A 26,622-nucleotide genomic window follows, 5' to 3' on the forward strand; every position below is an offset into this window, starting at 1 on the left:
ATAATGTCGCTGGCCTACACACAATACCCCACAATGTCGCTGGCCTACACACAATACCCCATAATGTTGCTGGCCTACACACAATACCCCATAATGTCACTGGCCTACACACAATACCCCATAATGTCGCTGGCCTACACACAATACCCCATAATGTCGCTGGCCTACACACAATACCCCATAATGTCGCTGGCCTACACACAATACCCCATAATGTCGCTGGCCTACACACAATACCCCACAATGTCGCTGGCCTACACACAATACCCCATAATGTCGCTGGCCTACACACAATACCCCATAATGTCACAGTTGAAGCCTAAATATGTTCAGGAGTAAACATGTGCTTAACAATTCACATAATAAGTTGCATGGACTCACTGTGTGTGCAATAATAGTGTTTAACATACTTTTTGAATGACTACCTCATCTCTGTACCCCACACATACAATTATCTGTAATGTCCCTCAGTTGAGTAGTGAATTTCAAGAACAGATTCAACCACAAAGTCCAGGGAGGTTTTCCAATGCCTCACAAAGAAGGGCACCTATTGGTAGATGGGTAAAATAAAAGCAGACATTGAATATCCCTTTTGAGCTTGGTGAAGTTATTAATTACACTTTGGATGGTGTATCAATACACCCAGTCACTACAAAGATACAGGCGTCGTTCCTAACTCTGCCGGAGAGGAAGGAAACTGCTCAGGGATTTCACCATGAGGCCAATGGTGACTTTAAAATAGCTACAGAGTGTAATGGCTGTAATAGGAGAAAACTGAGGATGGATCAACTACACTGTAGTTATCCCACAATACTAATCTAATTGACAGAGTGAAAAGTGTCAGGCACAGCAATTTACTTTTTCGGTTCAGCCTGCTTTCCAACAACTGCTAGGAGATGAATTCACCTTTCAGACAATAAGCGAAAACACAAGGCCAAATTTGCACTGGAGTTGCTTACTAAAAAAAAACTTTACACTTGCAAACTTTGCTGGAGTTGTTAGCTGGCTAATTGTTTTCCTCTTGGATGTTTTGTTTACTATTGCAACCTTTTGATGGCAAATGTATTTTACAATTCAACATAGGCTAGCTAGTTGCTACGGGTCGACTTTTCCAGGAATGTTTTTGCACTGCAAGAATGCGATCATGTAGATAACGGCACTGTTCTTGCACCGCAGTATATTGTCTAGCTATGTAAATTAGAATGTAATTTTACTGCTGTTACGTTCATAGCTGACTTGTAAATTGTTATTTTATTATACAGCAGCCTACATACTCTTTGTAACTAAAATAGGCCTACTGGTTGATATGGATCAAAGGGCCCTGCAGCTGCTTATGAACTCTCAGGTAGCCTAGAATCTAGAGCATGTTATGACGTCTTGCCTCGTTTTGGTTTGTTGACCCTTTGTTGACCCAAATCTTGATTTGGTCTGCATTGAAACCAATTGAATTATTAGGTTTTCAGACAGATTGAGCTTTTCTTCTTCTCCAATCATGTATTACTGTGCTCATATTGCAGTCCGAGCTCATCTGGGCACTTTTAATAAGGTTCCATAAGCAGACAATACCAGGAAAAGCCAAAAGGCCTCCTCGGCTTATCCAGGGCCCATGAGAAATGTAGATTTGTTTTTGCCCAAGAAAGAGCTCTGGTTAGGTCACTGTGGGAAGGGGCCAGGGTGAGTGCTTGAGACAGAAAATATGTGAGCTATGCAGTGGGAGGCAGGGGGGCTGCTACATCTTCTTCTTTTTTTCAACCCTGAAGGAATTCAGATTATAAAATCCTTGCAGGCATTTTTTTGTGCGCCAGTGCTTTATAGCTTATTTCAGCAGTGTCACATTCCTTAGCACAATGTAGCAATCCAGTCCACACCGTATAGCATGGGTAACTGTGTGTGTGGCATGCTAAACTATTGCTCTTCCAACCTAATGTTTTCAAGCTAAAATACATGAGTAATGGAGTCTATGTTTATAGATAAAGTGAATCAAAGAGGACATTAAATAATGTAAATTAAATTTAGAGGAACAGAGATTAAGCTGAGATTTTGCAATACAAATAGACTTTCTGGCTTCCTTAGGCGAAACCAATTTGTAGGAAAGCTGTAGTTGGTGTTTTTGTTGTCAGTCAATGCCTAGACCCACACATAGTCTGTCTGTCTACTCCTGCCAGTAGCGCCTAGCACTGTCAGTGTCGCTATGGCGACGGGGCCTGCTAGCAGAAGAGAGAGGCTGCCGCCGTGTGAAGTGGGGCAGAAACAATTTCTTAAATGTGCAAGAACCAAACTGGAACTTTAATCCTCTTAGCCCGGCTGGCTAACAAAGCTTGTGTATGGGACAGCAACTTGAGCGCTACGCTAAGTTAGCCGAGCCTGCAGGGTTTTTCTCTTTACAAAGGCTAAAACCTCACCATAGGCTACTGGCTGGATGATATGTCAGCTAGTGTCAAAAATGCTTCTTCAATATGCTAAGCACACAAGCACAATTTCAAAAGGGCAACCGAAGCCGAGGATGCTATATTTCAAACAAAGTGCTCATGAAGCAATGCGCTAGTCCTTTTGGATCACATTCAAACGAATCATAAACAAACATTAGAGCCAATAAGCAAATGAGATTCAAAAACATAGTTTTACACATTGTCTAATTCATGTAATCCATTAGTCACAAAACCACAGTGGTTGCAGCCCAGTTATTGACTAGCATATCAAGGCATCCAGATGGCTATGATGGAAAAATTACATTGGTGGCAGAGTCATTGTTGGATCAGCTGAAAGGCTATTATCTCTGAAGGATTAGACTGCTATAGATCCAGCTAATCACGGTTGGGTAACGAGCTGGCCTGCCTCCCCCGCTCCTAGACTTAGTTTGATTTAGGGAATTCACAAAATTAGCCTTTGTTTATTTTAACAGCAGTGATGGCAGGTTTTTGGTTAGAACTTGATTGGATCGGCTTGTGTGGCCTTATTTGGGATATTAGTGATACTCACTCAATGCATGTGCGTAACAATGTGACAAGTAAACATGGTTTGTGTTGATATATTCAAAAATAAAGCTGTCATTTTGTGGATTAAGTCTGTTTCTTGCAAGATGTATAATTCCTACCATCACAACATTGAACACATTTGATTTCAAATAATTGCTTATAGTGTTTGTGATCATGTCTCTCTAACTTCAATCGAACAACTGCAACAAATTCAATAAACAGCACTTCAAACTATAACAGCCAACAGCTTTTAGCAGCTGCTCTTTTTTACAAACAATACTGAGTTTACACAGTACACAATATATCAATATGTTGCAAAACCTAGAATTCTTGAATGCAACACTTGACTGTATTTCCATTGATGGTTTCAGGGTGGTGTCACATCAACACTTTGCGATGACCTGAGTGAATGCTACACATCAGCCCAGGACAATGGTGGCCATCTTGCCTACCCAGAAGCCTCCACTAGTACGCAGGTCAATGGGAAGCAATCGCCTGAGGATTTTGAGCACATCATTCGCTCCATGGCTCAGGTAAAGGCACATTTGGATAAAACGCAAGCATTTCATACATTTTGAGTTATTTCATCACAACAAGTAACTTTCTTATAGATTCACATATATTAAGAGGTACATATTTCATTATAATGTTGATTGTTTTTGTTTCATATGTTGTTGGTGGTACTATTTCTCTAGATCCCTAGACTGTAAAAAATCTCCAGAAATGTATCTTGATAATCACAAGCAAGTCTGGTTACACTCCCGGTCAATCTAGCTAAATATTCAAAGACATTCAAAGACAAGTGCGCACTACACTACACTGTGTTCAGTGTACACTCTTGAGTGACTTCAGGGGAGAGTGTGTGACTTTGCTGCTGTGAGAGAGGGGGGGGGGGGTTAAGAAGGAGGGCTAACGTGGAGAGTGTGTGATGTATATGGGTACATTTGTGTGTATGTACGTGCGTGTGTCTCTAGGGGCGCTACGTAACGCACATGGAGCTGGTGAAGTCACTGTCTGGGGGTCTGGGCTTCAGCGTGGTTGGCCTGAGGAGCGAGAACCGCGGGGAGCTGGGCATCTTCGTCCAGGAGATCCAGCCCGGGAGCGTGGCCCACTGGTATGGGAAAGTTAACAAGGGTCATCCTCAGCAGATAAATCTGGTTGAAATGACATCATTATAACCAGAAAGCCAGTTTTGCCTACTGGGTCAACCGTTGATTATCTAATGTGTTAGTGATGGGCTGGAACAAAATGCATGCCCACCCTGTGCTGGGCAAATCTGGTTGTAAATGAAGTCATTAAAACCAGAAACCCAGTTTTTGCACATTCCAGCTGAATCAACAGTTGATTATCTGATGTGTTAGTACTGGTCTGGAACAAAAGCCTGCCCACCCTGCATCTCCCCAAGACCATAGTTGGTGACTACTGTCTTTTTCGACCTGCATCTTTTCAACAGTGAGATTATCCTCAGTTCTAAGCCTTACAGCCCATTTGATAATCAACTATTCAATAATGAATTTAGTTGCACTGAAGCCGCGTCCTAATGAACTATGTTTGACCTCGAGTCATCAATGAAAACTTAACAATATAAGTCTTTAAAGGGAAAGTTCACCCAAAATTACATATTGGACAAAACTACTAAAAAGTTACCACTTACAGCTGCAATATGTAACTTTTTGGGCGACCTGACCTAATTCACTTACAAATGTGTGTTATAGATCTCTCATTCTCATTGAAAGACAGTTTAAGAAGCAGTAGATCTGTTCTATCTGTGCTATATCTATGCTTCAATATTTGTGATTATGGAAAATATATTTCACAGCAGTTTAGATGCTACAATAATTCTCTACACTATACTTGCTTGTTTTGTCACATAAACTGAAATTAAGTGAACTATTAGAATTTTAGCAACCAGGATGCCATACTGTAATTTTGGTGAACTATCCCTTTAATTGATGTCTTGTGGGAATATTTTTTATCGCGAGAATCCTCCTGTTCCCACAGCGATGGGAAGCTGAAGGAGTCAGACCAGATCTTGGCCATCAACGGTCAACCCCTGGACCAGACAGTGACCCACCAGCAGGCCATAGGCATCCTGCAGAGAGCATCTGAGTGCGTGCAGCTCACTATAGCCAGAGGACCCATCCCTCAGCTGGCCAGCCCAGTGGTGTCCCGTACCCCCTCCGCTGCCAGCACCCTGTCTGCCCACTCCAGTGCGGTGAGGGGAGTGCACACACAGAAGCTTGTGGAAGCATACACATATATAAACACATTAGCACACACATGCACACTCCCATTCTGTATACACACACACAAACACACACACACAAACTATATTGTCTCACATTCCTGGGGGAACTAGCGTAATGCTTGACCTCTAGCGTGATGAGGAACACAGACACAAAAGCACCCCTTATACACAGACGGTTATATAACGTTAGTTCACTGGGGCACACACACAGCAATATTCAAATTCCTTCTTTGAGCACTTAACATATTCCTTCTCGCTCCTTGTGGCACAAAGAGCCTCAACGATGTATCTCTATCACCCTGTTCTGTGTAGTTTTCTTGACATCCTCCCAGGTGGTTCCTGGAATGATGTTTCTTCATTTCCTCTTCATTAGTCCTAGTTGTTCTCCTTGGACGGCATACCTCTCTTTTACCCTGAGGGTTACACCCTATATATAGTAACCGTCCTGTAGTGAATGTTTTGAGATCCGTATCTGACGCTGCGCTCGCTGTGTCCCTCCTTAGGCCCACTGGAATCATGTGGAGACCATGGAGCTGGTCAACGACGGGACAGGCCTGGGCTTTGGCATTGTGGGAGGAAAGACCACCGGTGTCATTGTCAAAACCATCCTGCCTGGAGGCATCGCTGATCAGGTGACTTCAATGTCATGGATGCACCACACATTGGTATTTAGAGGATTTGCAAGCAGGAACCAACTGGGTCGAAAATGGTTTGAATCAATGTTTTTTTACACGTTATTTCAACAACAACAACAAAAAATCCATGTGATGATGTTGAATTAACGTGGAAAACTGATTGGATTTGCAAAACGTCCTGAATGTAAGGATTTCCATAAATCCAATGTCAGGGTGACATGTTTGGTTGAATTCACGTTACTTGACATCTCAACCAAATTTGTATTAAAAATAAATGTTGAACTGGCATCTGTGCCCAGTGGGGAAGCTTGGTTTTTGTAAGCCATACCTACTAGTAATAACCAACTTTCCTACCTTGTACTTAGGATGGGCATCTGCGCAGTGGGGACCACATCCTCAAGATTGGGGACACTGACCTATATGGCATGGGAAGTGAGCAGGTGGCTCAGGTACTGAGTTTTGTATTGAATTGACTACTGATAATGAGACTTGTCTGAGACTTTTAGACATACAACATTGAGACTTGACTGAGTCTTGACAAAAACTTCTCAATTTTATCCCCATTGTCCTGCTTTTTCTATGGTTCTATACAGTATAGCCCTAAGTGACAAGTACAGTATTTAGTGTGTAATGCTGGTCTCAGTTGTATTGTGATTGGTCCAGGTCCTGAGGCAGTGTGGTAACCGAGTGAAGTTGGTCATCACCAGAGGCCCTCCAGAGGAGACCGCCATCGTCCCGATGGTGTTGCCCACGGTCAGAGAGCAACAGGTACGACAAGACAATCGTGTGGGTGGTTGGTTGGGTGGATGGGTAGGGGAGAGATGAGGTGGTTTTATTAGGTTTGTTTCCTTAAAATTGTATATTTACTAATGACTAGGATAAAGGGCACGTGGTTCTGTCTCTCTTTTGTTCCAGCTCTCTTCCCCTCAGAGATAGGTATCAGATGAGAATAATTTGTGACACGTAACATCATCTGTGACTCAGCCTCAGAGGTCACAATGTTCCAAAAGGCTAACAACTGGAATTCGCTGTCCATTATCAAGCAGTATTAACCATGAACCTTATCAACATTCCATGACTCACACTCCCAAACTAGATTGTATATTCTTCTCTGTACACAGTCTCAGTACCCCATTGCTTGATGAATTTTTAGTTGACATTTATCAAATAAATAACATAACTCATCTGGCTGACAGAGTTGATGCATAGGTGAGGAATGCTTCTTTGTAAATTGGTAACAGCACGTGGAATTGGGGGAATTCGGCACCCGCGACTCGCCCCCTCCACTGTGCTCTCTGTCAGCCATTTTGTAGAATGTAGAAGCTGACTCACTCTTCCTCTGTCTCTTCACAGGGATACGAGGAAGAGGAGGCCGAAGCGTTTGACGTTGGGCTGACCAAGAACGCCCAGGGTCTGGGAATCACCATCGCCGGCTATGTGGGGGACAAACATTCTGGTAAGACTTGGCAGCATTGTTTACTACTGGAAATAGTTTGGTTTTATTTATTTTCTAACTTATTCACTCTGCTTGGGATGGAATGAAACCACTTGGGAAGGAATTTACTTTAAAGAGTCCCATAGAATGTCTGGAGCAAAGAGCTATGTAGTGACACTGCCTCTTCTAGGGAAATCTGATTTCTCTAGAACACTCAAACTGCAGATACAGTTAAAGGGCGTCTCTTGTACTGTATAAAGGATACTGCTTGTTTTAAGAACGTTATCCACACATGGTCATTGTGTCTATTTTGACATTTTCAGAGCCCTCTGGTATTTTCGTGAAAAGTATAACTAAAGACAGTGCGGTAGAGCAAGACGGCCGGATCCATGTTGGGGACCAGATCATAGCCGTAAGTGTCTTAGACCATCCTCAACTTTTTGTTTTGTTGTTGTATTTTTTGGTTATTGTCAAATCTGACGTGAACAGATAGAGTGATGGAGGATGACAGTGGGGAGAGATGGATAGAGATTGTGAAGTGGGCCAGATTTGAACCTATGCCAACACTAGTGGCCCTAAGCGCTAGACCACCCCAAGCCACACCCTTCAGATTTTTTATCGGCTGTTAATGTCAATTTAAATTCCATGCCAAAGTATAAAATAAAGTGTGCAAGGATATTTGTCTCTCATTTTGAATAATATGGAGCTTTATCTATAGATAATATGGGGAGATATTAATCTTCCATATTTGAATAATTTATCTTCAGCTGAGATTTATACACACTGTTCCAAGGCCGTTACGGTGACCGTATTACCGCCACACCGGCGGTCATGGCGGCAGTCAAATTCCATGTGACCATTTAGTCACGGTAATTAGGCTTCTCCAAGCTCGGATGCTGCTGATGGTCATTAGTAGTCTACCAAACTTGATAACTGCCTTGTACTCAACATTCTATTGTACCTCTAATCACTCTGACATCAATGAAAATGTAATCAAAAATCTAATCAAATACTTAATGAGAGCCCATTAGCTCATGTTGCGCAACATTTCTATAGGCTATGCAATTGAGTGAGAAACAGAGTGATGGCCTCTATTAAAAATAGTATTATCCTATCAGCTTTCTATAGGCTAGGCCTACTGTATTTATTTCTCAACTTTTCTAAATGTAAGCACATTGCTTCTCTTTACAACAGGAATATAGCCTATGTGGCTGGCATTGAAAATGAACCACAGGAAAAGCGTCCTCCATTCGCTATTTTCGAGACTGGTGCATGAAAACGGTCCATTCTAAATCAAAACAAATTTCACACATACAGTACCAGTCAAAAGATTGGGCACATCTACTCATTCCAGGGTTTTTCTTTATTTAAAAAAATGTCTACATTGTAGAATAATATTGAAGACATCAACACTATGAAATAACACGTATGGAATCATGTAGTAACCAAAAAAGTGTAAAACAAATCAACGTATATTTTATATTTAAAATTCTTCAAGGTAGCCACCCTTTGCCTTGATGACAACTTTGCACACTCTTGGCATTCTCTCAAGCAGCTTCGTGAGGTAGTTGCATCCTGGATTTGGTCTGTCTTCAGTTGTAGCCTGTGTGAAAGACCCGATCACGTGACTGCATTGGCTATTAAGAATTTAGCTATCCTAGACAGCCATGTGAGTTAGAGGTGCTTCGGAGCAGGTATGCGGGAAAAGGTCATTATTATATTCAACCCAAGTGCACAACGGCCACCGGATTTTTTTTTTGAGGGCATTACAAAGGGGATGCCGCTCGGAAATTGCTTGTCAACTTGTGAATGAGAGACTGATGAAATGTGTGCAGCCTGCGCAAATAACAAAGCAGAGTTCATGCTTTTATATGCAACTTTTTTCAAATCATCATTAATCGCATAATGCGGCCTTAGAATGTGTAAAAAATACACACGTTGGGCTATATGTTTTGATCACAACTAAAGCATAAATAACTATAAATTAAGCATATAGCAAGACCTGTTTCTTTCTTAACTTTCTCAACACAGAATAGCCACATGTGCACACTCCCTCAAATCTTCTGGAGAAAACATTTTATTTTATTCAGCTATGTTCAATTGTATTCTTCATACTATAAATTAATGCCACGGAATTCTAAGCAAATCGTGTCTGTTAAATGAACTAGTGTAGGCCACAGCCATATGGCATAGCCAGATCAGGTCCTAACATAAGGACAACTCCGAGTATACTATTCTGTTCTTCTGAAACAGACTACATTTTCTTTATATCATGTTTCTTTAGACCTGTCTAAAGTACATTATGGATTTATTGGGATGGTATAGGCTATATTACATGGATTTATTATACTTTTTTAAAATGTAGATGTTCCAAAGGTAAGGATGAGTGGCTTGTAGACAGGAAATGCAACATTTTTTTTCATATTCATTAACAGTCAATTACCGTGAGACTGGCAGTAATTTTCTTGACAATCACCGGCTGACATAATGTCATGACCGTCACAACTCTAGTCATGACCCTAAATTGAGCATTTACTATTAATGCAAAACCCTTTCTGTGTTACATCCGGAATAAATTAATGGATTTGAAGCATGAGCAAATCTTCCATCATAATTTATTTTCTTGTTGTGATGTAGGTTTGTCTATTGGGTGGTACTATTTCTGTGTGTATGGGTGTGCCTGGTATGGGTGTGCCTGTGAGCTTGCTTTCCTATTTGTGTGTTGTCCTGAGAATTTATCCCATAGACTTGGATAGACGACTCACGTGCCACAAAGGCTGTTTAAGTATGGAGAAAGATCTCATTGACGCTTTCCATGCTGTCACAGAAGCCAACATGACAAAGATGCAGAGAGCACTCTAAGCACTCTATTCAACTCCATGATGTATCCATAATCATGACATGAATGATCGCCCCCTGCAGGTGGACGGTATTAACATCCAGGGCTACACCAACCAGCAGGCCGTGGAGGTGCTGAGACACACGAGCCAGACAGTTCACCTGAAGCTGATCAGGCGAGGCTTCCGTCCAGAAGATATCCCACCCGCTGTGGTGCCCAGTGTGATCGTAGTCTCACCAACCCCAGGGAGCAGAGACACGACACTGGAGAGGACGGATGTTGTGGACGCCACCACTCAAGGTACCTGTAGTTCATTAGGGGCGGCAGGGTAGCCTAGTGGTTAGAGCTTTGGACTAGTAACCGGAAGGTTGCAAGTACAAATCCCTGAGCTGTCCTCTTGCTCCCCCCCGAGCTGACAAGGTACAAATCTGTCGTTCTGCCCCTGAACAGGCAGTTAACCCACTGTTCCTAGGCCATCATTGAAAATAAGAATTTGTTCTTAACTGACTTGCCTAGTTAAATAAAGGTCAAATAAAATAAATAGGCAGGAAATGGAAGAAAACTCACTTAAACAGGGAGGGACTTCCTGGATTTGTCCCATTAAAAAAACACTCTATTGGGTTTTCGGCTGCAAAAGCGTTTTAAAATGTTTTGGCGTGCCCTAATGAACATGACCATGACAACTGCATATTTGATTGACAGTCACATATACCTCCAATCACAGTGGTCTATATTCAAGCAAAACACAGTGCATATATACACTATCGTTCAAAAGTTTTGGGTCACTTAGAAATGTCCTTGTTTTTTTTAAATAACATCAAATTGATCAGATATACAATGCAGACATTGTTAATGTTGTAAATGACTATTGTAGCTGGAAACAGCAGATTTTTTATGGATCATCTACATAGGCATACCGAGGCCCATTATCAGCAACCATCACTCCTGTGTTCCAATGGCACGTTGTGTTAGCTAATCCAAGTTTATCACTTTAAAAGGCCAACTGATCATTAGAAAACCCTTTTGCAATTATGTTAGCACAGCTGAAAACTGTTGTTCTGATTATAGAAGCAATAAAACTGCCCTTCTTTAGACTAGTTGAGTATCTGGAGCATCAGCATTTGTGAGTTCGATTATAGGCTCAAAATGGCCAGAAACAAAGACCTTTCTTCTAAAACTTGTCAGTCTATTATTGTTCTGAGAAATGAAGGCTATTTCATGCGAGAAATTGCCAAGAAACTGAAGATCTCGTACAACGCTGTGTACTACTCCCTTCACAGAACAGTGCAAACTGGCTTTAACCAGAATAGAAAGAGGAGTGGGAGGCCCCGGTGCACAACTGAGCAAGAGGACAAGTACATTAGTGTCTAGTTTGAGAAACCGACACCTCACAAGTCCTCAACTGGCAGCTTCATTAAATAGTACCTGCAAAACACCAGTCTCAACGTCATCTGTGAAGAGGCGACTCCGGAATGCTGGCCTTCTAGGCAGAGTTGCAAAGAAAAAGCCATATCTCAGACTGGTCAATAAAAATAAAAGATTAAGATGGGCAAAAGAACACAGACTCTGGACAGAGGAACTGATTTTAGATCAGTACGGCTATTCTGAGAAGCTTGAAACATACAGCCCGTGATCACATCCCTGGTGACGCTGCAGGGCTATGCCTACTTGAGGACAGTACACATAACCAAAACATTGCCCTAACTTTAATGGCCTCCATCTACGTAAGGATGGTGAAGCTTCTCTCTACTTGTATCTTCTCACCACAACCACAGCTCCAGTTTTAGAAGGCTGTGCGCTCCGCCCTGCTTTAGGAAACCCTGAACTCCTTTAACCTGTAATTGGGCCAGCCTCATACGAACCCCAGTAAACATACGCGTAGGAAAATGCATGGCAAAATCAAGTCACATTTTATTGGTCGCATACACATATTTAGCAGATGTTATTGCGGGTGTAGTGAAATAACACAACAATACACATAAATCTAAAAGTACAAACACACATGTGCATGCTCACACACACACACACTTGCGCACACTCACACACACTACCCATAATAACACAACCCGTGACGACATAGCCAGTGTTCGGAGCTGGAACCAGGACTAACTAAAGCAGACCTCTGTGTTTGTGTCTTTACCATACAAGACACGATGCACAACCCATGCCATCATAACCACCATGTTCGGGCTGGGAGCAAGATGACTTAACCAAGAGCTCTGCAAGTGTGTGCAAGTGTGTATGTGTGTATTGATGTGTATATATTGTGTACCCTGGTGCAGGTAAGAAACAGTACCAGGCATTGAGTGAGGAATCTGATGTCACCAATGTGAAGGATCAGTTAACTGAGAAGACCAGAGACGGTAAGTGAATCCACTCCCCTGTTATCTGGGGTCCTTTACTAAGTATAGCTAATGGATTGGAATCTGTTTAAAGTATGCTATTGTTGTGAGGACTGGTTTTAGGCTACTGTGCATTTCAAAAGAATTGAACCAATGCATCTGTAGATGCTCAACAAACTATTAATGCATGTCTATAGACGTTTCCCCGGTTGTAATTCAGCAAAAATGTTGTTGACGCGGGTTTGATCGCCTGTTGATAGTTTGTTGAGCATCTACAGATGGACTATCCAAATGAAGTGTTACCACACATTTCAAATATAATGTGCATGTAGAACATAAGGATCTGTATGTTTTCTCCATAATATATATATATATATACAGATTTTCTTCACATTAAAGGGTAAATGAAAGATCCTTTGAAGTGGTTCTTAAAGTAACGCCTAAACTCTATCAAGTAGTGCGTTTGGAGTTGTCTAACTGTAGCCTACCGCTGTGACTCATTGAGTCTGAATCAATCAGATAGGACATATTAGTTGGTTGAATGTACTTTATACATCATTCTATTTAAGTCTACACTGAGTGCACAAAACATTAGGAACACCTTCCTAATATTGAGTTGCACTCCCTTTTGCCCTCAGAATAGCATCAATTCATCAGGGCATGGCCAACAAGGTGTCAAACTTTCCACAGGGAAAGCTTTTGACACCTTGACTCCAATGCTTCCCACAGTTGTGTCAAGTTCGCTGGAAATCTTTTATCTTGCCCATTCACCCTCTGAAAGGAACACATACACTACTGTACAAAAGTTTGGGGTCACTTAGAATTGTCCTTGTTTTTGAAATAACATCAAATTGATCAGAAATACAGTGTAGACATTGTTAATGTTGGAATTGACTATTGTAACTGGAAATGGCTGCTTTATTTTTAATGGAATATCTACATAGATGTACAGAGGCCCATTATCAGAAACCATCACTCCTGTGTTCGTATGGCACGTTGTGTTAGCTAATCCAAGTTTATCATTTTAAAAGGCTAATTGATCATTAGAAAACCCTTTTGCAAATATGTTAGCACAGCTGAAAACTGTTGTCTGATTAAAGAAGCAATAAAACTGCCCTTCTTTAGACTAGTTGAGTATCTGGAGCATCAGCATTTGTGGGTTCGATTACAGGCTCAAAATGGCAAGAAACAAAGACCTTTCTTCTGAAACTCGTCAGTCTATTGTTCTGAGAAATGAAGGCTATTCCATGCGAGAAATTGCCAAGAAACTGAAGATCTCGTACAACGCTGTGTACTACTCCCTCCACAGAACAGTGCAAACTGGCTTTAACCAGAATAGAAAGAGGAGTGGGAGGCCCCGGTGCACAACTGAGCAAGAGGACAAGTACATTAGTGTCTAGTTTGAGAAACCGACACCTCACAAGTCCTCAACTGGCAGCTTCATTAAATAGTACCTGCAAAACACCAGTCTCAACGTCATCTTTGAAGAGGAGACTCTGGGATGCTGGCCTTCTAGGCAGAGTTGCAAAGAAAAAGCCATATCTCAGACTGGTCAATAAAAATAAAAGATTAAGATGGGCAAAAGAACACAGACTCTGGACAGGGGAACTGATTTTAGATCAGTACTGCTATTCTGAGAAGCTTGAAACATACACCCCGTGATCACATCCCTGGTGACGCTGCAGGGCTATGCCTACTTGAGGACAGTACACATAACCAAAACATTGCCCTAACTTTAATGGCCTCCATCTACGTAAGGATGGTGAAGCTTCTCTCTACTTGTATCTTCTCACCACAACCACAGCTCCAGTTTTAGAAGGCTGTGCGCTCCGCCCTGCTTTAGGAAACCCTGAACTCCTTTAACCTGTAATTGGGCCAGCCTCATACGAACCCCAGTAAACATACGCGTAGGAAAATGCACGGCAAAATCAAGTCACATTTTATTGGTCGCATACACATATTTAGCAGATGTTATTGCGGGTGTAGTGAAATAACACAACAATACACATAAATCTAAAAGTACAAACACACATGTGCATGCTCACACACACACAAACTTGCGCACACTCACACACACTACCCATAATAACACAACCCGTGACGACATAGCCAGTGTTCGGAGCTGGAACCAGGACTAACTAAAGCAGACCTCTGTGTTTGTGTCTTTACCATACAAGACACGATGCACAACCCATGCCATCATAACCACCATGTTCGGGCTGGGAGCAAGATGACTTAACCAAGAGCTCTGCAAGTGTGTGCAAGTGTGTATGTGTGTATTGATGTGTATATATTGTGTACCCTGGTGCAGGTAAGAAACAGTACCAGGCGTTGAGTGAGGAATCTGATGTCACCAATGTGAAGGATCAGTTAACTGAGAAGACCAGAGACGGTAAGTGAATCCACTCCCCTGTTATCTGGGGTCCTTTACTAAGTATAGCTAATGGATTGGAATCTGTTTAAAGTATGCTATTGTTGTGAGGACTGGTTTTAGGCTACTGTGCATTTCAAAAGAATTGAACCAATGCATCTGTAGATGCTCAACAAACTATTAATGCATGTCTATAGACGTTTCCCCGGTTGTAATTCAGCAAAAATGTTGTTGACGCGGGTTTGATCGCCTGTTGATAGTTTGTTGAGCATCTACAGATGGACTATCCAAATGAAGTGTTACCACACATTTCAAATATAATGTGCATGTAGAACATAAGGATCTGTATGTTTTCTCCATAATATATATATATATATACAGATTTTCTTCACATTAAAGGGTAAATGAAAGATCCTTTGAAGTGGTTCTTAAAGTAACGCCTAAACTCTATCAAGTAGTGCGTTTGGAGTTGTCTAACTGTAGCCTACCGCTGTGACTCATTGAGTCTGAATCAATCAGATGGGACATAGTAGTTGGTTGAATGTACTTTATACGTCATTCTATTTAAGTCTACACTGAGTGTACAAAACATTAGGAACACCTTCCTAATATTGAGTTGCACTCCCTTTTGCCCTCAGAATAGCATAAATTCATCAGGGCATGGCCAACAAGGTGTCAAACTTTCCACAGGGAAAGCTTTTGACACCTTGACTCCAATGCTTCCCACAGTTGTGTCAAGTTGGCTGGAAATCTTTTATCTTGCGAAATCTTTTATCTTGCCCATTCACCCTCTGAAAGGAACACATACACTACTGTACAAAAGTTTGGGGTCACTTAGAATTGTCCTTGTTTTTGAAATGACATCAAATTGATCAGAAATACAGTGTAGACATTGTTCATGTTGGAATTGACTATTGTAACTGGAAATGGCTGCTTTATTTTTAATGGAATATCTACATAGATGTACAGAGGCCCATTATCAGAAACCATCACTCCTGTGTTCGTATGGCACGTTGTGTTAGCTAATCTAAGTTTATCATTTTAAAATGCTAATTGATCATTAGAAAACCCTTTTGCAAATATGTTAGCACAGCTGAAAACTGTTGTCTGATTAAAGAAGCAATACAACTGGCCTTCTTTAGACTAGTTGAGTATTTGGAGCATCAGCATTTGTGGGTTCGATTACAGGCTCAAAATGGCCAGAAACAAAGACCTTTCTTCTGAAACTCGTCAGTCTATTGTTCTGAGAAATGAAGGCTATTCCATGCGAGAAATTTCCAAGAAACTGAAGATCTCGCACAACCCTGTGTACTACTCCCTTCACAGAACAGCGCAAACTGGCTTTAACCAGAATAGAAAGAGGTGTGGGAGGCCCCGGTGCACAACTGAGCAAGTGGACAAGTACATTAGTGTCTAGTTTGAGAAACAGACGCCTCGCAATTTCTCAACTGGCAGCTTCATTAAATAGTACCCGCAAAACACCAGTCTCAAAGTCAACATTGAAGAGATGACTCTGGGATGCTGGCCTTCTAGGCAGAGTTCCTCTGTCCAGAGTCAGTGTTCTTTTGCCCATCTTAATCTTTTATTTTTATTGACCAGTCTGAGATATGGCTTATTCTTTGCAACTCTGCCTAGAAGGCCAGCATCCCGGAGTCGCCTCTTCACAGTTGACATTGAGACTGGTGTTTTGCAGGTACTATGTAATGAAGCTGCCAGTTGAGTACTTTGGAGTCATCTGTTTCTCAAACTAGATACTCTAATGTACTTGTCCTCTTGCTCAGTTGTGCACCGGGGCCTCCCACTTTCAAATACAAGGATATTTCTAAGTGACCCCAAACCTTTGAACGGTAGGGTACATCTGAATTGTATCAATGCTTAAAAATACTCATTTAACCGCTCTCCTTCCCTTCATCTACACTGATTGAAGTGGATTTAACAGGTGACATCAATAAGGGATCAAAGGTTTCACCTGGATTCACCTGGTCAGTCTGTACTGGAAAGAGCTAGTGTTCCTAATGTTTTTTACACTCATTGTATGGTATGTTGATGTTTTTAAGAAGCAAAGCTAACAGAGGATGAGGAGTTAGAGCTGAAGAAGAAGTGGCAGGAGACTCTCGGCCCCAGCAAGGAAGTAGTGGTGAGTTAACAGAAGTAACATCCACCCAAACATAGCCTGTCTCTACTAAATGATACATGGTTGTACTTTTTCCTGTTTTACACATTATATTGCAATTGTATACATGGAAAAGCACTGGTTGCAGAATAAAAACATTATTGTATGTGTTGTAAATAAAAAATATTGTTTGTTAAAAAAAAACTACTATATTGCCACACTAGGTAAATTGAATGTTGATCATTATAGGACAATTTCATAAGATGTGCCAAGGCATCTTTTTTTTTTTTACTATGAAAAAGCTTCATAGTATTTTTGTGCCAACTGAGTTGTGCCCACCTGTTGTGCCCATGACAGGTTGCCCAAGTGGAGAAGTTCAGTGAGAGCAGTGGTCTGGGAATCAGTCTGGATGCCAACAGCGGGCACCACTACATCCGCTCCGTCCTGCCGGAGGGGCCAGTGGGACGCTGTGGGAAACTCTACAGTGGGGACGAACTGCTCGAAGTAAGGGACACCGCCTATAGTGAGAACATGATGAACAACCGTTAGCCTGGAACTTACTTAGTGGACAAATTCTTCAACCACTGATATCAAATTTGAAAGTGCCTAAATTCTTTGGATATATGTAGAGTTTACCGTGAATAGGATCTCTGCGAGCGTGGGAACACTGCCTTTAAAAACAGCAATGCCCTATAACCTTTAATCGGATTGAATCCTGGCATGAGTGACTCAACATAAGTGTTGACCATTGGATGTGTGTGCCCACCCCTCTCAGGTTAATGGAATATCCCTGATTGGTGAGACCCACAAGGAAGTGGTGAGCATTCTGAAGGAGCTGCCTGTCTGTGTCTACATGGCCTGCTGTAGGCCCTCCCCTCTCCTGAAGAGTGACAGGGATTCTGGCCAACCGGGGTTGGATGAATTTGCTACTGAACCTATAATGAAGGTACTTCCCCACTCTGCTTTGATGTTCTTGATCATAACTTGTTTGTGAAAAAACTCACCTGCTATGGATTTACATTATTTGCCATCGCATGGTTGGAGAGTTATTTATCCGGTAGAACCCAGAGAGTGTTCTTCAATGGAAGCTTTTCTAACATCAGATATGTACAGTGTGATGTCCCTCAGGGCAGTTGCCTTGGGCCTTTCACTCTTTTATATTTTTACAAATAATTTGCCACTGGTCTTACATGAAGCTGGAATTAATATGTATGCTTATGATTCCACACTCTACATGACAGCACCCAAAGGGAGTGAGCTCTCACTGACCTTCTAAATAGGAAGTTATGGTCAGTATCAGAATGGGTCATTAATAGCAAACTGGTCTTAATTACATCTAAAACTAAAAGCATTGTATATGGTTCAAAACTTTCTCTAAGACCTAAACCTCAACTGGAGTTGTGCATAAAGGGTGTGACCATTGAGCAAGTTGAGGAAGCTACACTCCTAGGTATAACATTGAATGGTCAATTATCATGGTCAAGTCATTTTACTTTACTGTACGAGTTATTCAGGCTCTGGTCTTGTCCCATCTTGATTACTGTCCAGTAATATAGTAAAGTGCAGCTTTCCCCTTAACTGCACATACAGAACTAACAATAACAACATACATGGCAGTCTTTCCTGGTTGAGTGTTGACGAGAGATTAACTGCAGACAATTCCAGATTGTTTGCATAATCAAATAACCTACAGCTCAGACACCCATACAGTTGAAGTCGGAAATGTACATACACTTAGGTTGGAGTCATTTGAAACTTGTTTTTCAACCTCTCAACAAAACTATCGTTTTGGCAAGTCGGTTAGGACATCTACTTTGTGCATGACAAAAGTAATTTTTCCAACAATTGTTTACAGACAGATTATTTCACTTATAATTCACAGTATCACAATTCCAGTGGGTCAGAAGTTTGCATACACTAAGTTGACTGTGCCTTTAAGCTTGGAAAATTCCAGAAAATGATGTCATAGCTTTAGAAGCTTCTGATAGGCTAATTGACATCATTTGAGTCAATTGGAGGTGTACCTGTGGATGTATTTCAAGGTCTACCTTCAAACTCAGTGCCTCTTTGCTTGACATCATGGGGAAATTAACCAAGACCTCCGAAAAAATGATTGTAGACCTCCACAAGTTTGGTTCATCCTTGGGCACAATTTCCAAACGCCTGAAGGTACCACATTCATCTGTACAAACAATAGTACGCAAGTATAAACACCATGGGACCACGCAGTCGCATACCACTCAGGAAGGAGATGCGTTCTGTCTCCTAGAGATGAACATACTTTGATGCGAAAAGTGCAAATCAATCCCAGAACAACAGTAAAGGACCTTGTGAAGATGCTGGAGGAAACCGGTACGAAATATCTTTATCCATAGTCCTATATCGACATAACCTGAAAGGCCGCTCGGCAAGGAGGAAGCCACTGCTCCAAAACCACCATAAAAAAGCCAGACTACGGTTTACAACTGCACATGGGGACAAAGATCGTACTTTTAGGAGAAATGTCCTCTGGTCTGATGAAACAAAAATAGAATTGTTTGGGCCATAATGATCATCGTTATGTTTGGAAGAAAAAGGGGAGGCTTGCATGCCAAAGAACACCATCCCAACCGTGAAGCACGGGGGTGGCAGCATGAGGAAGTAAAATTATGTGGATATATTGAAGCAACATCTCAAGACATTCACCCAACTTATTGTGGGAAGCTGGTGGAAGGCTACCCGAAACGAATGACCCAAGTTAAACAATTTAAAGGCAATGCTACCAAATACTAATTGAGTGTATGTAAACTTCTGACCCACTGGGAATGTGATGAAAGAAATAAAAGCTGAAATCTTTCTCTCTACTATTATTCTGTCATTTCACATTCTTAAAATAAATTGGTGATCCTAGCTGACCGAAGACAGGGATTTTTTACTAGGATTAAATGCCAGGAATGGTGAAAAACTGTACATACCCCACAAGACAAAGCGAATCCAAAACAAATTCATGGCAACGCGTTTCATTATATAGTGTCCAAGTTCCTTGCTGTTCAAGACAGTCGTGAACAGGGCACGACAATGCCTATTCCTCCTCAGGAGACTGAAAAGATTTGGCATGGGTCGTCAGATCCTTAAAAAGTTATACAGCTGCACCATCGAGAGCATCCTGACTCGTTGCATCACCGCCTGGTATGGCAACTGCTCTGCCTTGGACCGCAAGGCAATACAGAGGGTAGTGCGTACGGCCCAGTACATCACTGGGGCCAAGCTTCCTGCCATCCAGGACCTCTATATCAGGCGGTGTCAGTGGTATCCAATTGTTAGTAGCCCTAAAAATGTCTACCCCAGCCACCCTAGTCATGGACCGTTCTCTCTGCTACCGCACAGCAAGCAGTACCGGAGTGCCAAGTCTAGGGCCAAAATGCTTCTTAACAGCTTCTTTGACTCCTGAAAAGCCATATGACTCCTGAAAAGGGAATCAAATGGCTACCCGGACTATTTGCATTCACCCCGAGCCGCATTTTCACGCTGCTGCTCCTCTTTGTTTATTATCTATGCACAGTCACTTTACTTCTACCTCCATGTTAATTGTTTACTCCATGTGTAACTCTGTGTTGTCTGTTCACACTGCTATGCTTTATCTTTGCCAGGTCGCAGTTGCAAATGAGAACTTGTTCTCAACTAGCCTACCTGGTTAAATAAAGGTGAAATAAAAAAATTAAAATATTACCTCAATTACCTCGACTAACCTTTGCCCCCCGCACATTGACTCTGTACCGGCACCCCCTGTATATAGCCTCGCTACTGTCATGTTATTGTTGCTCTTTAATTATTTATTTTTTGTATATTTATTTTCTACGTTCAATTTATTTGTGTAAATACTTTCTTAGCACTTATTTTTCTTAAAACTGCATTGTTGGTTAATAGCTTGTAAGTAAGCATTTCACTGTAAGGTATACTATACCTGTTGTATTTGGCGCATGTGACACATACAATTTCATTTGACACTTTAAACCCCCTATGCAGCTTTGAGACCATTCTTTCAAAGTCATTGAGATCTCTTCTTCTAGCCGTGGTAGCCAAAATAATGGGCAACTGGGCATTTGTATATATGATCCTGATCCTAATGGGATGTTTTAATTACTCAATTAAATCAGGAACCACACTTGTGTGGAAGCACCTGCTTTAAATATACTTTCTATCCCTCATTTACTCAAGTGTTTTCTTTGTTTATGTTTTCTTTATTTTAGATACTGTTGACATTACCATTATTACATACTGTATTTTTTTAAACTGTCAGTGTTCCAGTAACTGTCATAGCAGAGTCAATGCTTACTAGCCTAAACATAATGCAATATAACATGCATGTTTGGGGTCAATGCATGTTTGGGGTCAATGCAGATTTCAATTCAGTCATATACTTTGTTCATTTGAGCAAGTGAATTGTTTAGGAAGTGATTTGAAAACTGAAGGTAAAGCCAGAAAGTCCTTCACAAAATGGTCGGTGTTGGACATACAGTAGCATACAGTAAACACTGTTTTCCCCCACCCCTTGTTATTGAATGGCTGTTTGGGAATCAACATCAGTAAGTCCTCCTACTTCACTCCTCTACCCTCATCCATTAGTTTAACACAGTCTGTCCAATGCTCTGCCGGGCCTCCAGATTGGCAATGATGACGGATTAAGATTTAGGATTAGGAAGGACGCTGACTCTTTATTAACACCAATCCATGTAAAGTAATACCTCCGGTACTGTGACAATACATGAGATAAGGCAATAGTAGCCAGGGACACAAAGGAAACCTGCATTTTAATTTTCGAATTCTCCTCAGCTCATCAGATGCCTCAGTTCAGGGAAAAACAATAAAACATACAGCACTTCTGCTTAGCATCCAAAGATTCCCTTTAATGTGCTGCCAAAGATCTTATGAAAAGGTACTCGTGGAATACCAGCAGCCTATGGGCTCAGAGTTGGTGAGGAATGCGTGCACTGGGATGATATTGAGGGTTTATCTCTGCAGATACAGGGAGACCTCGACAGTTTCCTGGTTTTCGAAGGTTCCGAGGGGGTGGCGACGAGGGAAAATGTAACGGATGAGACACTCGGAGCTCCTTTGGCCATGTGGGAGACGGAGATACAGGACATTGAGCTGGAGAAGGGTGCGAGCGGACTGGGATTCAGCATCTTGGACTACCAGGTGAGATTTCTGATTTGGAATTATGGGAATGATTATCATAGGAATGATACGCTTTTGTTGTGGGTTGTTCCTGTCTTCTTACTTTGGGAGGAAGTGGTCACGTGAGCTTTAGGGCCGTTGCCCACCTGGAAATGAAGTTCAACAAATAACACAAGTGACTAAATATACTGCAGTGCGCTGTTTTTTTCCCATGTAGATTGAAACTAAGTTGCTTCCTCTTGTTTTTGTTCAAAGTAATAACTTGTGATTTACAGAACATTCAGAATAAACAAATCCTCCAAATAAAAGTGAATGCTACATTTTCGTCCTTGTTGGTATAATGGATTATCTGTTGAGTGCATCCATTGACATCACTGACACAGATCTTGTCGTAGGACCCAATGGATCCTGCCAAGACGGTGATTGTGATTCGCTCTCTGGTGTCTGAAGGAGTGGCAGAACAGGATGGCAGGCTATTGCCAGGTGACCGGCTCATGTTCGTCAACAGCACCAACCTGGACAACGCCAGTCTGGAGGACGCTGTCCAGGCATTGAAGGGGGCTAACATCGGCACGGTCCACATTGGGGTGGCCAAACCACTACCTGTAAGGAAACCCTATTGTGAGGTCTGTCCTATGGAGAGACTAGTGAGGTGTGTGTGTGTGCGTGCGTCCGTGTTTTATATGTACAGTGAGCTCCAGAAGTATTGGGACAGTGACCGTTCTTGTTTTGGCTATGTACTCCAGCACTTTGGATTTGAAATGATGCAATGACTACGAGGTCAAAGTGCAGACTGTCAGATTAAATTTTTGTGTATTTTCATCCATATCATGTGAACCGTTTAAAATTACATCACTTTTTGGACATAGTCCCTTCATTTTAGGGGACCGAAAGTCATTATTGCTTGCCAGGAATGTGGGACCAAATACTAAACATTTTGACTACTTTAATACACACAAGTGAATTAGTCCCAATACTTTTGGTCCCCTAAAATGGGGGGAACATGTACACAAAGTGCAGTCATTTCTAAACCGTTCATCTGATATTAATGAAAATACCCTCCAATTAAAGTTGACAGTCTGCACTTTAACCTCGTAGTCATTGTATCATTTCAAATCCAAAGTGCTGGAGTACAGAGTCACAACAACAAAACATGTCACTGTCCCAATACTTTTGGAGCTCACTGTATATGAGCGTTTGTGTGTGTGTGGGCGCTCAGCATTTGTGTGCGTTTTCTCTCCAGTGTGTGGCCACCCAATAATGAGGGCTCATCTTACAGATGTCTTGAATTTTTCATGCTGAGACAGTAGAGTTAGGCTACATGCTAATGCTGACATACTCACCTCTAAGCTCCCTGGCAACAGCATAGGGCAGCACAAATATCTCTGCCTTTTGTGTTATATTGCTTTATTATTGCATTTTGAGCCACCTTGGAGTCCGTGTACATAAATGCATTGAGGCAGCTGTCAAAATAAGGGTTTTCCCACAAACATATTCACCACCTGAGGGATTGCTTGTCTAGTCTTTCTGTGAAAATTGGTTGCATTCTTTCAGCTTCAGAGTTATATTTCTCTATTGGGCTTGCCATTAGATTATGATGAGAACATATAGTAAGTTCTGGCTCTGATGTCAAGGTTGTTGCATGTCCAGTGGATTACATTGTTTTTGTGAAGCCTCTGGAGTTATCGAGCTTTCCTGCAGCTCCTGGAATGTGTATTTGTTTTTGAGGGAGGAGGGGTGGTGGTATTTTTGTTGTATTGCTTCTCAAAATTGAGTTTGACTGGTATAAGCCTCTAATAGCTTCTCCAATCTTTCCCTCTTTTCTCTATATCTCTCGCTCGCCGGGCATTGCGCTAGATACAATCAAGATTAAACGGCCCATTTAAAGCAATCTGTGGCAAACTCCAAGAAATTATCTCTTTTGAAGTCCTTTGGAAATCAAATAACCAAGTACAACTTGTCACCAAACTATTACAAAAGTAGAGACCAAACCATGGAGACCAAATCAAACCAATAAAACTCACACTCCTTTCGCTATTGACAACCTCAACTAAATTTTTTAACAACTCCATTCAAATTTGGCTTGGAATTTGTAGACAATGATTGGAATTTCCTATGTGTTTCTGAGAATTTCCGGATATTTTCCATTTGCAGCCCTGTCTCCACAGCCATACAATGAAGAGGGCAGTCTGTCGTCATTCTCGAGAATCTGTTCTTTTATATTCAACGCTCTGCTGGTTAAAGAGAGCGAGGAGGAGCCAGCAGAGGGCCACCGTTTCTGGGCAGAGCCTGCATTGGTTAGTTGCCGTTGGGGACAAGTCAAACAAATCAATGAAATTGAGGGACAAGGGAAAAAAACAACCAATCAAAATTAGACACATGGTAACCATTGTGACTTCTAAAATGCGTCCTTTAAAATATTCTATCAAGGGAAGTGAATTTAATTCGTAACTCTAATCAAATTTGAGCAACAAAAAACAATGTATCCTTTTGAAATGGCTCTGATGGCACCCACACAGCTCTCTGTGATTGGATAGCTCATCCATGGCATAGAGAGACATATTCCCCATCCAATTCACTACATTGACATTGTTTAATGCAGATTGACTCCAATGAGGTAGACCTGACCGACGAGAGGGTGTTGGCGCATCGCTTCTCTGGCGAGGAGGATGACACCTTCCAGGCATCCATGATTGCCCTCCATGGCAGCACCTGCAGCGCTGACCTGTCCTACCAGATGATCTTGCAGTCCTCCACACCCAAGGTAGGCCAACAAACTTGCACTGTGGCTAGCTAAGTCAATTTTAAAGCCATTACATTCAGCAATTTTAGAAAACTTGTTTCAAAGCAAAAGCAGTATCGGTATGGTCATGTGATTGATTTGAATTTCATTGGAGCAATTGCAAGCTGCTGCCTTTTTCACTAAGAAAACTCCTCACGTAATCAAAATAAGTTAGCACAGTACTTCTATCTATAGTTGTTTACCTTCTTCAAACGGGCGGCTATATTGAAGTGATACAACGTTTATTTTGTTGTTAACCCCTTTGCATGTACTGTATGTTGCCTGTTTTTGTTGTTGAGCTTTGTCTTGGAGTACTGGCCCCAGACTCCTTATGGATGAATGGTTGAGTGTTTTTTTAGATTAGTATCTACCTATATACTGCACTGCACCGTAACAAGATATGACTACCCTATTAGAATTAAATGGTCTGTTGCGTGCTTCAGTCCTGCTCTCAGCATTCCTGCTTGTTACAGTTCTTCCAAATAGTTTGCTCTCCCAGGGATTTCTTTTTCCAAGTTTTATATTGCCATCTCAGATGCTTAAGGAATCGCTGAAGAGATTCATTGCAGCACAGTCCGGGCCTCATGAAATATATCTAGGATGATAATAAAGAGATATTTGGTGCATCGCACACTCTAAAACAGGATCATCTGTAATTATCGCTATTCCCCATCTGTCACTGATGGCTTTTCAATGGCTCATTACGAGGAGTGCAGAACGGCGACCGAGGTAGACGAAAACCCCCCAGTTGGGTGATTGTGAAACTAACGAGGTGTAACCTCCATTTTGGCTCGTCTGGTTTGTTTTACCTATATAGCGGAGTGCTCGTCTGGACTTGTTGACCGAACATCCCTTCGTGACGTTGTCCTGCCTCGCAGACGACACTGAACCCTTTTCCCCGGAGGAGAAGCCCATCGCTTTCCCCTTGCCCAGGAGTATTGGAAGTCACACCCTAATGATTGACAACAACACACTAGCTATCTCCGATCAGTACCTCGCGCATCAATTAACCCAATTGGAGCTGTCGGATCTGTCGAACTCGTGCAGTCCGTACACTGACCCCGAGCCCGGTTTGAATGATTTGGGGGAGCCAATGCAGTCTCTTCGTTTTCCGGTGGAGCCCACCATGGCCGTTGCAGACATAGGGGAGATGGAATGCTTAATGAAGGTAAACCAGCCTTCATCTAAAGAGCTGTGCCATCTGTCGGTTTGCCATCAAATGTCATTAAATGTGCCTCATAATCAAACAATCATGTGTAAATTGGTCATCAGGAACTTGAAATGCAACAAGTTATGTTTAACAAATGTTGAAATGCAGTACAACTCTTCACAGGCCAATGTGAAATTAATTGGATTTACGAGAATAATGGCTAGTATGTTTTGTCTAACAGTTTTAAACATTCAACTTTTTACTAGAATTGAATTTCTAGGTATTAAATGCCCGAAGGCAATGGCATAACAGAAAACAAATTAAGATAAATCCCTTCCTTACCTTGTATGTTTGATTCCCTGGCCTTTATTAATCGTTCCCACGTAACCTCCCTGGTAGTTTAGATTAACTCTATTTTATTCTGTCACAATTATTTTATTTACATTTTGTACCAAAACGTCCTCCATAGAAAATATTTTATAATTTAAACTCAATGTCATTCTGTCACAATTATTTGTTTTGGGATTTTGTACCATTAGAAAATATAAAGAAATGTGATTAATGAATACTTGTTA

The 26,622-nt window shown here is 41.6% G+C and overlaps 1 protein-coding gene across 6 annotated transcripts in view; it reads left to right on the forward strand.

The window, feature by feature from the left end:
• LOC115139077 (multiple PDZ domain protein-like) overlaps positions 1 to 26,622 on the forward strand; it is a 70,925-nt gene that overhangs the window by 9,071 nt on the left and 35,232 nt on the right. For 5 of the 6 annotated variants that reach the window (XM_065025462.1, XM_065025464.1, XM_065025465.1 and 2 more), the window contains exons 4-21: positions 3,347 to 3,508; positions 3,950 to 4,089; positions 4,977 to 5,190; positions 5,727 to 5,855; positions 6,224 to 6,307; positions 6,522 to 6,626; positions 7,212 to 7,314; positions 7,617 to 7,705; positions 10,216 to 10,432; positions 12,415 to 12,495; positions 14,786 to 14,866; positions 16,903 to 16,982; positions 17,316 to 17,462; positions 17,734 to 17,904; positions 21,960 to 22,136; positions 22,511 to 22,720; positions 24,718 to 24,879; positions 25,715 to 26,065. In XM_065025462.1, the coding sequence (XP_064881534.1) occupies positions 3,347 to 3,508; positions 3,950 to 4,089; positions 4,977 to 5,190; positions 5,727 to 5,855; positions 6,224 to 6,307; positions 6,522 to 6,626; positions 7,212 to 7,314; positions 7,617 to 7,705; positions 10,216 to 10,432; positions 12,415 to 12,495; positions 14,786 to 14,866; positions 16,903 to 16,982; positions 17,316 to 17,462; positions 17,734 to 17,904; positions 21,960 to 22,136; positions 22,511 to 22,720; positions 24,718 to 24,879; positions 25,715 to 26,065 (2,703 nt within the window). The remainder of the gene's footprint in view (positions 1 to 3,346; positions 3,509 to 3,949; positions 4,090 to 4,976; positions 5,191 to 5,726; positions 5,856 to 6,223; positions 6,308 to 6,521; positions 6,627 to 7,211; positions 7,315 to 7,616; positions 7,706 to 10,215; positions 10,433 to 12,414; positions 12,496 to 14,785; positions 14,867 to 16,902; positions 16,983 to 17,315; positions 17,463 to 17,733; positions 17,905 to 21,959; positions 22,137 to 22,510; positions 22,721 to 24,717; positions 24,880 to 25,714; positions 26,066 to 26,622) is intronic. The other variant, XM_065025467.1, reaches the window with a different exon arrangement.

The sequence above is a fragment of the Oncorhynchus nerka genome, linkage group LG12 (assembly GCF_034236695.1).
Source record: "Oncorhynchus nerka isolate Pitt River linkage group LG12, Oner_Uvic_2.0, whole genome shotgun sequence".
Classification (NCBI taxonomy): domain Eukaryota; kingdom Metazoa; phylum Chordata; class Actinopteri; order Salmoniformes; family Salmonidae; genus Oncorhynchus; species Oncorhynchus nerka.